The sequence below is a fragment of the Lithobates pipiens genome, unplaced genomic scaffold (assembly GCF_037356315.1).
Source record: "Lithobates pipiens isolate NorthernLeopardFrog02 unplaced genomic scaffold, aLitPip1_a1.2 Scaffold_8, whole genome shotgun sequence".
In the NCBI taxonomy this organism is placed as follows: Eukaryota; Metazoa; Chordata; class Amphibia; order Anura; family Ranidae; genus Lithobates; species Lithobates pipiens.
The window spans coordinates 207,387,976-207,405,720 of record NW_027507903.1 but is presented as its reverse complement, the minus strand read 5'-3'; the positions used below and the strand labels follow the sequence as shown (position 1 = coordinate 207,405,720).

The 17,745-nt window shown below is 47.4% G+C and overlaps 1 protein-coding gene across 1 annotated transcript in view; it reads right to left on the bottom strand.

The window, feature by feature from the left end:
• Positions 1-17,745, bottom strand: part of ASZ1 (ankyrin repeat, SAM and basic leucine zipper domain containing 1) — a 575,076-nt gene that overhangs the window by 479,627 nt on the left and 77,704 nt on the right. The window contains exon 4 of the mRNA XM_077471359.1: positions 7,313-7,435. Coding sequence (XP_077327485.1) covers positions 7,313-7,435 — 123 coding nt within the window. The remainder of the gene's footprint in view (positions 1-7,312; positions 7,436-17,745) is intronic.

Genomic DNA, 17,745 nt, shown 5'->3' with positions numbered 1-17,745 from the left:
GCAGGCTTGTTAGGCTTATAGTTCCAGGGACTTTTCTGCCCTCCCGTGGTCATCCTGTCGGGCTGGGGACATTTTGCTGAAACTCTGGGTGGACGAAAAAGCCGCTTGTGAGCGGAAAAGGAGGGCCCTTGCCAACGGCGTGGCTCCTTAGCCTTCCTGGTCTGTGGGAGTAGTGTACTCTTACCACCTGTGGCAATTTTAAATAATTTCATCTAAAAGAGGCTCCAAAGAGCCAGTCGTCAAGCAAGGGAAGCTCCGTCAGGGCTTTCTTGGATGCCTGGTCGGCAAATCAGGCGCCGCAGCACCACAGCTGACACGGAAGCCCTGGATAACAGGGGAAGAGTATCCAGGGCAGCATCACAAATGTACTTGCACGAGATGGTTTGCTAGTTCCATGCAGACAGGAGAAGCCTATTGTTCTCCCAATTCGCCAGCAACAGTTTTGCCCACTCAGTGTCTGCGACACAAGTGCGGATGCCAGTACTGATCGCACGGCTGACCCCACAACCGTAAACAAGGAACGAGCCACTGCCTCGGCCTTCCTGTCCATGGGATCCTTAAATGCAGGAGTCCCTTCTACCGGGATCGTGGTTACTTTGTTTAACCTGGATACTGGGGGGTCCACGAACGGAGGAGCCGACCACTTTTTTAGAAGGCTTTCCTCAAAGGGGTAACGCACCACCATGTATTTGGGGACCGCAATGGTCCGTTGCGGGCGACCCCATTCCTTGTAAATGAACTTGTCAAAATAAGTCAGATACGGGAACACCTTAGGTGAACGTGCTGGCTTGCGGGACCCAAAAGGGACCGGTACATCAGCAGAGGGATCCGCTGGCTCCTGAATCTTTAGGATATCACGCACAGCTGCGATAAGTGCTCCAACTAGCTCTTTGTCGCGCACGGACCCGGAAGGGGACTCATCCTCTCTGTCCGAACAGTCCTGGTCAGCGTCATCTGACAAGACAGAGCAGGGGTCACCTGCCTCAGCAGGACCCGAGTCCGAGTCAGAGCTCTCCCCAGAGGACGGGGGGCAGGGGGCGCTTTTTAGCACCTTTCTTCCCACATACCGCCTCTATCTTGGCAACGAACGAATGGAGGACCGCGAAGTCCGCAGGTGACCCGGTTGCAAGTGCCTGGATTTCGGGGGAAGAAACACCAGTTTCTGAAGCCATGCTAACCCTACCCTGTCTGCCACCCTGAAGGGGACTTAGGACAGTGAAAGTCGCTGCTGACTGAGGGGCTCTAACCCGCTAGACTCACCACCCTGGGCAGTTCCGCGCTGTATTACTGCAGTGCCTGATGATCCCCAGCGCTCCCAGATGCAGAGATGGCAAAACTGTGTCGGTGGCCGGCCAATCGCACGATCGGTGAACGATCGGTGAACGATCGGTGTGCGATCTGACACACGTCCAGAATCACAGGATAAACCTCCCAGCGCTCTCTGATGACCAAACAGGAAGCTGAGGGCACAGGGGCTGCTGCTAGAGTGCAAAAAACGCGGTCCGGCTACAAGAAAATGGCCAGTGTTCTAATAGAGAATCACTAGGAAAATGGCCACTTGAAGCCAGAAGCATGTCTGACCCTTGCCCATACTTAAAATGGCCGCCGAACAGCGCTATGAGGGACAAGAGAACAGACACAGCGCTGCACCAACACAGGGGCAGAATACACAGGCATCCAGCGGGACTAAGCTGCAGGACCCACCCAGTACAGCTAAACCCCCAGGTGAGAGCCCAGGCGCACACACACACCGCTCAGCACATGAGGGGGGGAAAGGAGGGGAGTTAGGGACAGGGGAGAGAAGAGAGGGGGGTGAGGGGGCCCCCGAATCAACCTCCCAGGGAATGCCCAGCTGCTCCACCCTGCCGAGGCAGGGAGAGCTGTACTTACCAGTCCTGAAGAGCTATGGCAGTAGCACATGCAGAGCCCACAGACCCCAGCAGAGAAACAGATGACAGCACATGGACAGTCAGCCCACAGTCAGACGCAGCCCACAGCTAAGGGTCAGAGCCCCCCCCCCCGAGGACCCCCGGCCCGGTACATACACCGCACCACAGCCCAGCTATGCAGCGTGGGGGGGGGACGCAGGGACAGAGGAAACAGAGACAGAGACAGAGGAAAGGGAGAAAAGGGCCCCCCTAATCGACCTCCCGTGCCCAGCTGCTCTGTCCTGCCGAGCCAGGGAGAGCTGTACTTACCATCCGGATGAGCTGGAGGCATCCCAGCACAGACCCACTCCCGAGTAGTACAGGGTGACTGCTGGCCATGGCACACTGTGACAAAGACATCCATAGTCCAGTCATACGTGTGTCCTGGAGCATGTAGCTCATCGGCCACCCCTGGAGCCTGAGGGGCATGTCGTGGCCGACCCGGCGCATAGCTAGGGCCTGCTCGCGCTCGGTGGCCAGGCTGGAGAGACTACAAGGATCTATGTTTATCCAGCCTGTCACCCAGCTGGCTGTTGATAGCAGATCACAGGATCAATATCTTGCGCACAAGGCAAAAATTCCAGAGAAGAAATCCCCTGGACCGATGGTCCTGGCAGGGAGACTAGGTCCTTCTTCACTAGGAAGAAAAAAACTGAGCTGCAGGAAGCAGGCTGAGGGGCTATAGCCAGAGGGACCGTTCCCTGGGTGGAACTGTACAGTTCTGTTTTCAGATGTATTACATGTTCTGCCTAGTACTCTACTAAAGGTGGCGTGATGACCCTAAGGTCAAGTTTTAAAGAAGCTGCGTCCGTCAATGAACGAAAGAGAAACATCTTTGTTCAATTAAGAACCCCCTCTTGCTGCTGGGACACAAACACTGATTATAGCTGGGCACAGAGCTGCCGAGAAGCAACCTACCAAGGTAGGTGTATTTTTACTCCCTCTAGTGGAGATTTTGAGGTATTACAATGTTATTCATATGGAAGAAAAGGGCATAGGTGGACTTTTTACAGTTCCTAGGTTTCTTCCTTTACCTTTCCCTCATTGCAAGATACTGCTGAAAATAGATAGATCAAAACTTCACCCATCACGGCGGGTAGCGTTAGTAAATCTTCAAATACCGGGTCCCTATTATAGTGGTTCCTCTCCTTTGGACCTGTATAGCACCCCTCGGGATGACTTTAGGTAATGTAGCATGACCTAAAAGAGCATTGGGGTCCAGCCCTCAAAAGAGAGGCTTACAGGCAAAACCTCATTCTTCTATGAGAGGCCCGTGTACCATGCTTGGCCTCAGTGGCTTGCATGGATCCGGTCTGTGGAGGTTTTTTGAATCCAGCATGGATCCCTCCAGTGGAGCTCCTCAGAGCACAACGGATGTGCTCCTAGAAGGAGGAGAGGTTAATAGGAGGTGAACTTCCTGTATTGGGTATACCAGTGTCCATCACCTGAAGGTGGCCCATAACCCATTATGTAATTACTTAAGGCTGTGTCCCACGATTTGCAAGAAAATGCTAAAGCGATTAAAAGATTGCACAAAATCGCATATCCACCCCAGTTGAAGTCTTTGCGGACAAAAGGCATAGGGTTATTACGCTTGCAAAGCCCCATTTTACTACGTATTTTTATCCAATTGAACCTTTTTACAAGTCCTCAGCTGTTTGAAATGGATTTTTTTTATTACAATGAATTTAAACGTCCTTGGATTTACACTATGTGGAGGTGTTCTCTCTTTTTTATATCTTGAAACCACCACCATTATCTGGAGGATCCTGGCAGATGTGTGTTGCATTTGAATTATCCATTGATCAATAGGAGAAGATTGGTCACTCGGTCTTTGGAACCTGAACCATGCCTATCACATTCCTGTGGCGAGTTGAGTCTCGGATTCACAGCTGATCAGCAAGGGAGAAGAATGCACACCCCGTCTCTGGAACTCATCCAGATCTACCTTATTCTGGTCTATGCTTGACTGATTCACCGCCGCTGGCGAGTGCCCCACCCACCCTTACCCCTAGAACGTGGAGGCACTACCCCGGGTGTTATTACAACCACTTATCATGTGTTTATATTGCACAGAAGATAAGAGGAAATATTGGCTGGTCCTATATTACTTTGCATGCACGTTGCACGTTGCAGCATCCTAAAAACCATATAACTATTTTTATCAACATGTGGTGAATTTATACCATTGATTTATTATCTATATCTGGGATTATTTGCACTCACAATATTTGTATTTTGTATTATATACCTTAGATCACACTCACAGGATTTATATTCAGTTTGTACAGCTTGAATGTAGCCTCAAATGTCTATCCCAGAGTCATACAGTATTTACACTTATCACTTGCCAATATTGACGTATTTACTTCACAGTTTGCGACTTACCGTATTTATCGGCATATAACGTGCACTTTTTTCCCCCTTAAAATCAGAGGAAAATCGTGGGTGCATGTTATATGCCAATCCGATTGTGAGCTTCTCTGCGGCTTTCGGCTATTTTCGACCGCACTCAGCCATTCTCTGTGGGTTTTGGCTGCTCTCAGCGGCTTTCGGCCGCTCTCGAAAGCCACCGAGCACTGCTGAGATACACAGGACATCCGCTCTGTATCTTGGCGGCACCATTTTTAAACTGCAAGCCTGCAGCGACACTAGCAAGGCTGCAAATGACTGACAAGGCTGCAAATGACACTGACAAGGCTGCAATGCAAGGCTGCAAATGACACTGACAAGGCTGCAATGCAAGGCTGCAAATGACACTGACAAGGCTGCAATGCAAGGCTGCAAATGACACTGACAAAACTGCAATGCAAGGCTGCAAATGACGCTGACAAGGCTGCAATGCAAAGCTGCAAATGACGCTGATAAGGCTGCATTGATGGGCATTTCAATGTACGTTTTTTTCCTTAAACCTCCCTCCTAAACTTGGGGTGCGTGTTATAGGCCGATAAATACGGTATATTCATCGATAAGTTTCTACGAATTTGTGTGATTTCTTAAATCGCTGTGATTTACATTCATCTATAAATTTATGTGATTTTGTGCAATTTGTTTATCACTGCATCATGAATTCTTATCATTGATTACCTGCAGTGGTACATCCTTGACCACTGATACTCACCACATTTGTATTATACACTTTAGTATATACTCATGGGATTCATATTCAGTTTGACAACTTGCATACAACATTTCTTTATCTTTCTCAGAGTCTTATAGATTGTTTACATTCACTACCTGTTTACATTAAATTATTCACTTCACATTTTGTGATTTACATTCACTTATAAATCAGTTTTTGTAGCAAAGCAATATACTTAAATCCCAAAAGAGTGGAGAGGCCTCTGTGTCCCATAATGTACTCCATGAAAAGGATTTTACAGGTAAGCCGTTAGCCGTTATAAAAATCAAATTTTACATTTATTACATTTTCATTATGCACCCCTTCTCTGAGTGATATGATTGTATTTGCAGTTTATATAGCCTTAGATTCATATCTTGGATACATTCCTGCGTTTAATACATACCATTAGCGCTACACTTTTATCTCACATATTATTTTGCAATTAGTCTTATTGTTGTGTCGGCTGCTCACTTCTGAGGTTGGCGCAGTATTTTTACACGCTACCAAGTACCCCAACGCTGATTAGTATCCATTTACACCAGTAGAGTGATCAAAGACAAATATGAACACTGCACTGGGTGTCACAGAGTGAAGGGGGGTGATCAGGGTGAAATATGTGCCTATGTGTACTGTGTCAGTGTAGTGTCTCCGCAAATCACATTTGGATGTCCTCTCTCTGGAACGGAAAAGACATCCAGAGAGGGAGATCACTTCCCCTGTCTGTGTTCACACTTAGGCAGGGGAGGATTTCATTCGTCAGGACCTATCAGCAGGTCCAGGCCAGAAATCATTTGCCTGGGCTTGATTGGATCTGAAGCAAATCCAATCGGCACAGCCGCTGTAAGGCAACGTCGATTTGCCCAGCCCAGCCAACCTGCCGCTATAAAACCACGGCGGCAGGTCTGGAGATAGTTAAAGCGGAGGTCCACCCTAAAATGGACCTTCCGCTTATCGGATTCCTCCCCCCCTCCGGCGCCACAATTGGCACCTTTCAGGGGGGAGGGGGGTGCAGTTACCTGGATAATCCAGGTAACTGCACCCACTTCCGGGCTAGCTCTCTGCGGAAAGGGGCGTACATTACGCCCCTTTCCGCAAGTGCCCGCCCCCTTCCGCAAGTCCCCCCGCTGCCTGCTGGGAAACACACAGATCCCAGAGGCAGCGGGGACCGTCCTCATTGCGCAGCGCGGCTCGCGCATGCGCAGTAGGGAACCGGGAAATGAAGCCGAAAGACTCCATTTCCTGATTCCCATACCCAAGATGGTGGCGGCAGCACTCGAGTGTCGATCTAGAGATCGGCTTCGGGTGCCGACATCGCGGGCGCGCTGGACAGGTAAGTGTCACTATTTTAAAAGTCAGCAGCTGCAGTATTTGTAGCTGCTGACTTAAAAAAAAAAAAAAAAAAAACGCGGAGTCCCGGCGGACTCCCGCTTTAACTGAGTTGTACAGTTTATAGGTCGCATTAAAGGTGTAAAAGTTCTGAATGGATTTATCTTGGTCTCTTTTTTTACATCACAGAAATCGAACATTTTAAAGTGGTTGTAAACCCTCCCCCACAACTTTGTCCCATGTAAATCAGCATAGAAAAACCCTAATGAACACTGCTTGTAGATATCTCCTTACTTGCTTAGTATTGTTGTAATCCTTTTGGTTCTTTAGAATGAAGTCACTGAGCATGCCCAGATCTCCCCTGATTTATGGCACACTCTCCTTGTCTTATCCATCTGTTATCAGGACTTTCTACAGCACAACACCCAGGAGACTTCAGACTCATTCAGAGCTTCCTCCTACAGACCATGTGACCATGTGACATGACATGCAATGTAAACCTGGCCATTACTGCAGTCTTATCAGCTGAAGCTGATAAGACCGACAAAGGGAAACATTAGACATCGGCACAAGTAAATACTATGAAATAAAACAAGTCAGCTATGAACAGGGAAGCAGGGTTGCCATAGAAACGTTGGATTGAGAAGGAGGCTTGGTTAACAGTACAGGAAGTGCTCAATGTAAGGGCGGAAATACACTCCACTGTGGACTCAGAAAACAATACTTAAGATGGTGCTGCCAAACCCCTGGAAATACGTTATTTTAAATTTCTTTAAACAGTAAGTAATATGCGATTTGGGCTGGATTACAGTGGCAATAGTCTGATAATTACTTATTATAATGGACTAAATGAAGAGAAGCATCAGAGTGGGAGAGTTTACTTCCTCTTTAACAAGGGTGTGTAGACTTTACTCCACTGTAGCAATTCACTCACCCCTTTCACAGTTTGCATTTGCTCCTCTATCCAGAAGAATGCGCACCATTTCAAAATTGCCCATATTGGCTGCAAACATCAAAGGAGTCCATCCAAACTGAAAGCAGCATTCAACACTCAATCCTGAAAGAAAAAAAACAAAAAACAAGGTTTCCAAATACAGTACCAAAAAGTGTGTATTTTAATGCAAACTAGTGGAACAAGTTGCATGCATAACATTACTTCTGAAGAGGGCAACAAAAGCTAGAAAATGCACGTACCCAATACACACCATTACAGGGAAGAACATGCCCATTGTATGTAAAACCGAAGAGCACACTGTTAAATGAGATTGAGCAAAAAGTAAATCTTCACCAAACAACAAATGCTATGTGACCTCCCTTGTAAGTTTTTTTTAAACTACTGTTGTAACTTGCAGTAAACTATGCATTACAAAGACTTTCTTGATGGAAATGATTTTATTAAAACTGCAAAAGCATGCCTGTTTGTTAAATAGAGTCTGAATGTTCCAGTGATTTAAAGGGGTTTTAAACCCTCGTGTTTTTTCACCTTCACCTGAGCCCGTTCATTCCCACGGCGGAGACATGCTCTACATCTCTGACCGTTGTCTTGGCTCTTGATTGGATAGATGGATAGCAGCGCAGCGTTTGGATCTCGCTGCTTTTAATCAAATCCAATGACGTGGGCGCCGGGGGGGGGGGGCGAGGCTGAGATCGGCATTCTGTGTCTATGGATGGGGAGGAGCTGATAGCGCTGCCAGGGGACCCCAGAAAAGGTGGATCGGGCCACTCTGTGCAAAACAAACTGCATGGTGGAGGTAAGTATGACATGTTTGTTATAAAAAATAAATATGAGGGTATAGAACCTTATATACGTTATAAGGAACATCTATAATATGCAGTATATAAGACAGAAAAACATTCAAATTAAAGCGGGACCCTATCAGTAAGGTAAGACCATAAGCTTTTCATTATAGTCTGTGAGCCACCAAAAAAAAGGTAGACTGAGAAGCTGGTTTACAGGGACCAAATGGAATGAAAAAGAATCCGTGTGTTTCTAAAGGAGGCAGTGGCTGGGACACAACTCCCACAGGCCAAACCACATCTAGAAATCCTTCTGATGAACTAGAGCTGGACAGTGGGAAAGAGGAATGGTGGAAGGCCAATTTACCATACGTAGAAAAGAAGTTCTGGGCCTCAATATCAATTCCCTGTGCCAGAACAGAAGAAGTTCTGAACAGGATTCTGTATAAACCCACGATTTGTAGAGGTGGTGGCAACAAGAAGCCACTGGTTAAGAGTGGAGAAGGAATAGCGCTGATAGGGTCAAAGGGAGGTTTTTGAAGTGCTGAAAGAACCAAATTCAAATTCAGTTCCCAAAGAGTAAGAGGGGAAAAAAAAAGTCTTAATCACTTTGCGCATGCGCTATAGCGAAAGACGGCTACAGCGCGGCGCTCAATTACCAGGAGGGCGTCCCTGGAGGTTCTCCTGTTTACTTCCCCTCTGTGTGCGGGTGCGCATCTGGGTTATTGTGTTGGCCACGTCCCTTGGACACAGCCAAAAGCGGATCGTACTAAATGGCCAATCACAACAGTCATTTAGCACTCAATCGGAGCTTCCAGTCAGAGATGATCTCATCTCTCATTACCGGCTCTCCCGCCTCAGACTGTGTCAGGAGGGAGAGCTTCCTGCTGCAGCGAGAGAAAAAAAAAAAAAAAAAAAACAGTGCCATCTGTTCCCAGTGACACCCATCAGCGCCAACTGTCCCCAGTGTCACCAGTGCCATCTGTCACCAGTGCCACGTGCCATCAGAGCCATGTATCAGTGCTATCTGTCATCAGTGCCAAATCAGTGTCATGCGTCATTTTCCTGGTGGTCCAGGGCTTTCAAAAGTGTAATAGGTAGTCAACAAGTTAGATGTGTAATTTATGAATTGTGGGAAAATAATTACATCAAAAACCTCACCATGCATCTTACTAAATACCTTGGAATGTCTACAATTTTCAAAAAAGGGGTCATTTGGGGGGTATTTTGTACTTTACTGGCTTGTTTGAGTACATCAGGTGTGATCAATTTTTTATGATTTGAACCACAGCTTTTAGACTCTATTTCCTTCACAAAGACCAAAAAATATCCACTAATTTGGCTTATTTTTTACAAAAGATATGTAGCAGTATAAATTGAGGCCAAAATTTAGGAAGAAAAATAAATCATTTGCAAAATGTTATTATCAATTTTATCATTTATCCTCTGGCCTCCTGTTTCCTTGACTCTGTCCCCCCCACCCCCCCCTTCAGGTGCCATTGCTATGGGACATCCCGCATTGTTATTACTATGGCTCTGTGTCCCCTGATGTAAGAAAAAAAAATAGAATTTTTAAAACAGCTTACCTGTAAAAATCCTTTTCTTTGATGTACATCAGGGGACACAGCGCCATAGTAATAACTATGTGTTTTATCGGCGGTCGGTTCGCGGCGAATTTTGAGTGTTCGCGATTTGGCAAACCGGCGGACTTCTGGCGCTGAACGCCCGGCGGACATATGTGTTTACAGTGTGAAAGAACTTTGACCCATGATGACACATCCATCATGGGGTACAGGACAGCCAATTGAGACATTTCAGCACATGGACAATTTGACATTCCCCCTACCTTATAAATAGACCTGATCTGGAGGCCATTAAACATTCTGTCTTTTGTCAGTGTAGGGAGAGGTTGCTGTGTGGAGCAGGGACAGACTGTAGTGACACAAATCACTAGCTATTAGGTCCACAAAAGTCCTTTTAAGGACTGGTATAGGTGTACAAGTATATAGGGTTCTGGTGCATTGCTGCTGACTGCTGTGCTGCCGATTGCAGAGTGCACTGCTGACCGATTCTGCAGCTGTCTTTTGTCAGTGTAGAGACAGGACGCTGTGTGGAGCAGGGACAGTCAGTTTAATCACTAGCTATTACTATTAGGTCCACAAAGGTCCTTTTAAGGACTGGTATAGGTGTACAGTATATAGGGTTGTACACGTATAATATACTTTCTTTCAAATATAGAAAGCCTATTATACTTGACTGCTGAGCTGAGTGCTGACTGATTCTGCAGCTGTCTTTTATCAGTGTAGGGACTGAGGGACAGTCTGCAAATCACTAGCTACTAGGTCCACAAAGATCCTTTTAAGGACTGGTATAGGTGTACTATTTGGTGTGCAGTATATAGGGGTGTAATACACGTATAAAATACTTGCACATATAGAAAGCATAGTATAGTGCATTTCCACTGTGCAGAATTGTGACTGCTGAGCGGTTCTGCAGCGATACTACAAAGAGTGACAAACGCAAATTTAAAAAAAGTAACTGGTGTGATAGGCCAGTGGCCCCCAAAAACGACAGATTGAAGCGGGGAGTTCTATACTTTCTTCCACATACATACTGCACTTCTCTAGAGACTTTTGTCACAGGGTCATTTAAAAAATGACAGGCAGAGGAAGAGGCAGGCCCTTCCGCAGGGGTGGCAGGGGTAGGGCAGGAGCAACAGACTTAAGCCAAAGTGGCAAACTGCAGAAGGTGTGTACGATTAAGTCAAAGGACGCATCAGACTTGGTTGAGTGGCTCACTCAGCCTTACTCTTCTGCACCCTCCTCATCCTCTCGATCTGTACCCTCTTCACTCTCTGCTGTGTGCACCCCCAAAGACACTACCACCAACACCACCATATACCTTCCAATTGAATCACAGGAATTATTTTCCGATCCATCACAAGACATATCCGATGCACAGCCATTCTTGGCATTGGATCTGGAAGAGGAGGTAGCAACAACCGCCACTCAGCAGTCCGACGACAGTACCCAGATAAGCCCAAGGAGGTTGGTCCCCGCTGTTGCTGCCTACTCCGAGATCTCTAATTATAGTGGTGGGGAAGGTGACGTCGATGATGATGTGTCTAGTGATGTCACGTGGGTGCCCACAAGAGAGGAAGAGGAGGGGAGTTCAGAGGGAGATATGGACCAGCAGATAGGGAGAAGAAGCAGGCGGAACTTAGATTGCACAGGAGGGACAAAGCAGACTGCTAATGTATCAGGAGCGAGGCATCAACCATGTACGGTCACATCTGGCGCTGCCAGGACGCCGGCACCTGGCTCCGCAGTGTGGGCTTTTTTTTAACGTGTCCGCTGCTGACAATAGTGTTGCCATCTGCAATCTTTGCAGTCAATGCATAAGTCGTGGTAAGCCCAACACTCACCTAGGGAAGACCGCCTTAAGAAGGCACATGAGCTGCCATCACTGAGCCCAGTAGGAGCAACAGAACCCACAAAGCCACACTCCAGGCTCTCACCGTCCAGCCTCGTCTTCTACTTCTCCTCTCTCCTCACAATTGTCCTCCACTCCACCTTCCATCATGCCGCCCTCACGTTTTTTCTGCAAAAAGGCAGGCTTCCGTGGGCCAAATGTTCGAGCGTAAAAAAATGATAACCCTCTTGCCCAACGGTTGACAGCTGGCTTGTCAGAACTGATAGCCCGCCAACTACTGCCATATAAACTGGTGGACTCGGAGGCCCTTCGAAAATTTGTGGCCATTGGAACACCACAATGGAAGGTCCCAGGAAGGAAGTATTTCTCACAGAAGGGCATCCCAGAGTTATATGGCCATGTTCAGCAGCAAGTGAATGTATCTCTGGCACACAGTGTCTGTGCCAAGATACATCTGGCCACAGACACGTGGTCTAGCAAAAACGGGCAGCGAAGGTATATAAAACTTTTACTGCCCACTGGGTGAACCTTCTGACGGCCGTCAAGCATGTAACCCATGGCACCCTTGTAGATTTCGTTTTACTGCCACGGATTGCATGCAGGCCTGGCTCCTCTTCTCCTCCTCCCTCTCCTCCTCGGCTGACTCCTTTTCGCTGCTAGCGTCTCTTCCGCTGCGCCGCCCAAGATCCTAAGAACCTATTCGACATGCCAGGTGAGAAGTTGCCATGCTGTGCTGCGTCTGTTGTGCCTGGAAGCCAAGAGCCACACTGGCCCTGCACTCCTTTCAGCTTTGCGTTCACAAGCAGATCAGTGGCTAACGCCGCTCAATTTGACAGTTGGTAAAGTGGTGTGTGACAAGGGTGCCAATCTGCTTAGCGCATTGAAACAGGGCAAAATTACACATGTGCCATGCATGGCACACGTCTTAAACTTGGTTGTGCAGCGATTCATTGTCCAATACCCTGGGGTCAAGGACATCTTGCGGCAGGCAAGGAAAATCTCGGCCCATTTCAGAAGATCTTACACGGCCATGGCTCGCCTTGCTGACATTCAGCGGCGACACAATCTGCCTGTCAGACGTCTTATTTGCGATTGCCCGACGCAATGGAACTCAACCTTCTATATGCTCGATAGGCTGCTCCAGCAGAAACGTGCAGTTAACGACTACCTGTACGAACTCTGCGGCATAACAGGTTCTGAGGAGCTTGTTTTTTTTTCACCGGGCCAGTGGCTGCTCATGCGCTACGCATGCAGACTTCTGCGGCCATTTGATGAGATCACCAAACTGGTCAGTCGCAACCATGGCGTCATCAGTGACATCGTACCTTATGCCTTCTTTATGGAGCTTGCATTGCGACGTGTCATTGATCAAGCCGTGGAGGAGCAGGAAAATGAAGAAGTCGCAATGCTGGATGAATTCCCAGGGGAGCTACTCTGAGACAAGTCAACAACAGGAGCCTGAAGAGGAATCAGAGCAGGATGGTGCCGGGGCGGATGAGGAGGAGCAAGAAGAGCATGCTTTAAACCTTTCTGGGATCCCTGTTGTGCGTGGATGGGGAGAGAACGAGGACAACGACATTATCCTGGATGATGAGCAGGAGCCAGGCCACCACACCGCTTCAAGTTTAGTGCAAATGGGGGACTTCACGCTCCAGTGTTTTAACAGGGACCCCCATATAAAAAGCATAAAGGTCAAGGGCCAGTACTGGGTGGCAACGTACTTTGACCCCGGGTACAAACACAAAATGGAGAAAATGTTAGCACCGTCACAGAGGACTGTCAGAATGGAGCACTTCCAGGCCTTGCTTCAAGAAATGCTGCATTCTGCTTTTGCGTGCACTGGCAGAGGAGGAATTCCCACTCCCAGAGAAAGAGTTGCGGGTACCAATCCAACAGCGCCTGCAAGAAGAGGGCTGTTTGAAGATGTGTTGGTGACTGATATGAGGTCATTCTTTCTGCCGACCCATCGACAGGTCTCATCCGGATCCAGCATCAGGGAACGCTTAGACTGACAGGTGTCAGACTACATCGGGTTAACGGCCGATGTGGACGCTCTGAGGAGTGATGAACCCCTGGACTACTGGGTGGGCAGGCTTGACCTCTGGCCAGAGCTTGGCCAATTTGCAATGGAACTGTTGGCTTTCCCCTCGTCCAGTGTCCTGTCCGAAAGGACGTTCAGCGCAGCAGGGGGGAGGGGGATCGTGACCGATAAGCGTACTCACCTAGTTCACGACAGTGTTGACTACCTCTCATTTATACAAATGAATGAGGCATGTATCTCGGAGGAATTCAACACATGTGACCAGTAGACCATGTATATGCATAACTCTATAAATTATTTATTTATTCAAGCACACAGACCTTTTTTCTACCTTTGGCTCACTTCCTTGTACAAAAAAAAAAAAGCACACCGTACTATATGCTCGTACCCTCCTGTTTTGAAGAGGTTGAGTGGTGTCATATTTTTGGGTCCCGCAGCGAGATGCTGGTATCAGTGCTCTCTCTCTCTCTCTCTCTCTATCTCAGTGCTGGTGTGGTGTCAGTGCTCTCTCTCTATCTCGGTGCTGGTGTCAGTGCTCAGTCTCTATTGCGGTGCTGGTTTCAGACAGTGAGGGAGATAGCAGCAGAGAAGCCAATCAGCAGGCAGTGCCAGCACCATGGCTGAGGATCAGCACTGGACTGGCACCTCCGGAACACCGCAGTGGAGCCCTGCATAGGTGGGGTAAGGGCCGGGCAGAGGGAGGGGCTCAAGCACAGGTTGGCACACTGGGACACTGGCATAGGACTGCGCTGCCCTGACTGTGGCACTGATCATCTCCTGCATCCCCTTCATAGCCTGGCCTGACCTTGCCTCTCCTCCATGGCCTTCGTGCGCTCCTGAATTGTCAAAATTTCACAGATAAAAAAAGAATGCTTGTCGTTCTCTATCCCGGATTCACTTAATACTTTTGTTATGTCAGTGTTCATGTTGTGGGACTATGTGTGCACAGCTAGTAAGTATTTTGTGGCTGAAAATATGACCTTTAGGTTTTTAAGGTTCGCCTGCTATTAAAGTCAATGGGGTCCGCCGCAAACTTTGCGATTCGCGAACTTTTGGTCGCGTTCGCGAAACATCCCGTCGGAAGTTCGTCCATCCCTAATCTTGACGATGCCTGTCCATATCTTGGACCCTCTGGCAGTACAAACAAACCCGGTGTTTTGTGAACCTGAGCGGTCGCCCTTAAATAGATTCTGATCTCTCTTACTACATCAAGAGACTGTAGTGCTTTCTCTTCCCCAGATTAAGGCTTCTGGGGAGAAAGAAGGAAGAATAATATCTTGGTTTAAATGAAAACCTGTTACCACTTTTGGTAAGAGTTCAGGATGAGGACATCAAATCACCTCATCCCTATACATGATGAAATATGGCTCATACAAGACAGAGCCGTTCCAATATTCTTCTAGCAGAAGAAATGGCAAGCAAAAGATTATCTCTCTTGTCAAAGAACCAAGAGAATTTCTCGTAAGGTTCAAACAGCTGATTTAAGCCGACAAGACCAATCTTAAATCCTAAGAATTTAGAGGTGCCTTGATAAGGAGAAGAAACCATGTTACCCCCCGAATAAGCTATGCACCAAGAGTGGGACGCAAGAGGCCATAAAAAAAGTCAAGGCCAGCTTCATTTAATTTCCCATATGCAGGAATCCTGCCTACTGACATACCTCCTGGGGTGCCAACCCCTGGATCCATACCAAGAAACCTATGCCTTCCAGATTCTATAGTAAGTGATTCTGCAAGCCGGCTTCCTGGCATTACACTACTGAAGGAGATCACCCACAATCTTTTATAGAGTGGGATTCAACAGTCAAACCTGTTAAACTCCTTGTCTGTAAAGTAGGATGAAATACCGGACTCTGTGCAAGAAGGTCTGGCTATAATGGCAAAGTCCAAAGGACTTCAACTGCCCTCCTTATGATCTCGATAAATTCAGATCTTCTGGGACCCGCTGGGGCCACCAGAATCACCACCTTCTGTTCCTGCTTAATCCTGTGGAGAAGGCGCTGAAGTAGCAGAGCTGGAGGAAATGCATAGATCAGTGAGAACTGATCCCCTAGCAAGACTAATGCGTCTGTTCCAACCGGTAGCGGAACCCTTGTTTGACATAAAGTTGTTGACCTTATTAATGAATGTGGATGCGAATAGGTCCATGTTCGGAGTCCCCCTTCTGACATATTGCTAGGAAGATATTGGGGTGAAGAGATCATTCTCCTGGAAAGAATTGTTGGCGTTTCAAGTAGTACGCCTGAAATATTAAAATTGATGATAGGCAAGGAGAGTTGTGTTCTGCCAAAGCTAGAACATTATTCACTTTTCTTTTTTTTTTTTTATGCAAGTCACCACTGTGGCTCTGGCAGACTGAACCCTGTCAGGACAGTCTTGTAATCTGACCACCAAGATTCTATGGCCAGATGTACTGCCTGAAACTTCCAACAAAGTTGATAGGCAAGGTCCTCCAACTTGGACCATCTCCCCTGGACAGAATCTTCTTCCAGGGCTGCTCTACAGCCTAGAAGGCTGGCATCTGTTAACATCTTGCAGGATAAAGATTTTCCCCCCTGCTGGATAACAGCCACCAATTTAGGCTCTGACCTATGTCGGGAGCCAAGCGTATTGGAAACAAACAAGGCCTGAATCCTCTTTATTCCAGACCAACAGGATGGTGTCTTGAAGCAGTCTTTGAATAAAACTGCACGTAAGGGACGGCCTTAAAGGAGGCCACCAATTCCCCTAAAAATCTCCTGCGGCCAAAATGAAGGATTTTTCCTTCCTGATAAGTTGAATTAGTCCTACAATGGAACTGATTCACGTCTGGGGTAAGAATACCTTCTTCTGTATGGTATCTATAACCAGCCCCCAAGTAACCTCCTTGATGGTTTTAAGGAGAATCTTACTAGGCTGAGAATCCAACCTAGAGATTTCAGATATCTACAGCTAAGATCAAAATATGGTTTTAGACCTGAGGCTGAATGATCTATTAAAAGTAGATCCTTTTAATAGGCTAGGACCGTTATGCCTTGAGCCCTTAACCTGGCTCAAGGAGGTGCCAGAATCTTTCGGAACACCCGTAGTGCTGTGGCTAAGCCAGGTGGCAGCGCCATGTTTTAAAAAATAATTTTATATTTCAAACCTCAGAAATTTCTGGTAAGCGGGAAACTTTGGCACATGGAGAGATATGCAACTCCCCTCCTTGCAGGATGGACACAGCCGATCAAATTACGAAAGGATCGGATGTTCAAGTGCCGATTTAGATCTCCGAGATCTAGAATGGGTCTTACCTCTCTGCTTGGCTCTGGGACCTTAAAAGGTTTGAGCCAAAAAAAACCTGTTCCACTAAGGGAATCTCTGATATCACTGACTGGGATAACAGCTGATCCAGAGGCCAGAAAGAGACACTTCTCTTTCTTTCTCCTTTTTCTTATTTTTTTTCCTCTGGAACCTTAGAAGCATTCTTTCCATAAGACTGCCGCATCAGCAGCCCCAAGGACTCCACAGGCAGCACCCAAACAGGACCCGAACCCTCGGATCGAAAGCCGACTGGGCAATCCGGGCTCTTGAAACTCTAGATGTAACCTAGAGTAGAAAATCGCAGAAATCACTCTGCTCTTACCATTGTTCCTGCCAGACTTTGAGAATCTCAGGACCTTTCCCCTCACTCAAACAAGTGGGGGTGCTCCTTCATGAGAAGGCCTTAGCATTCTGCTTCATGGGCTTTCTGCCCCCAAGATCTAGGGAACTTTCTCCTGAACCTGACGATTGAGACCGTCGAGACTGCCTAAAAGGCAGATACCCAGGCATAGGAGAGGCTGCATGATTAAAGGACACAGACTGGCTAAGGGTTTGCACCTGGTGCTTCGGCTGACCAATATCTCAGCCACGGACCTCTGCAAAAATACACTAGTCCAAGTATAAGCCATAGGGCTTAAATGATCAAGTCCTTCATAGCATCTGTGAGACACAGTGCGTCAAATACACCAGCCCCCTGCCGTGTCTGCTGATCAGGCAGAACTTTCAGGCATCTCACACCTGTTCCTTAACCCCTTGGAGTCCACATTCCAATGCATTGGCTTGACTCAAAATGTGCTCCACCACAATAGTGGAGCAGACGTTAAGGGGTTAATGGACTGAGCTAGGGCTGAAACTAATCGATTACTGTTTTCA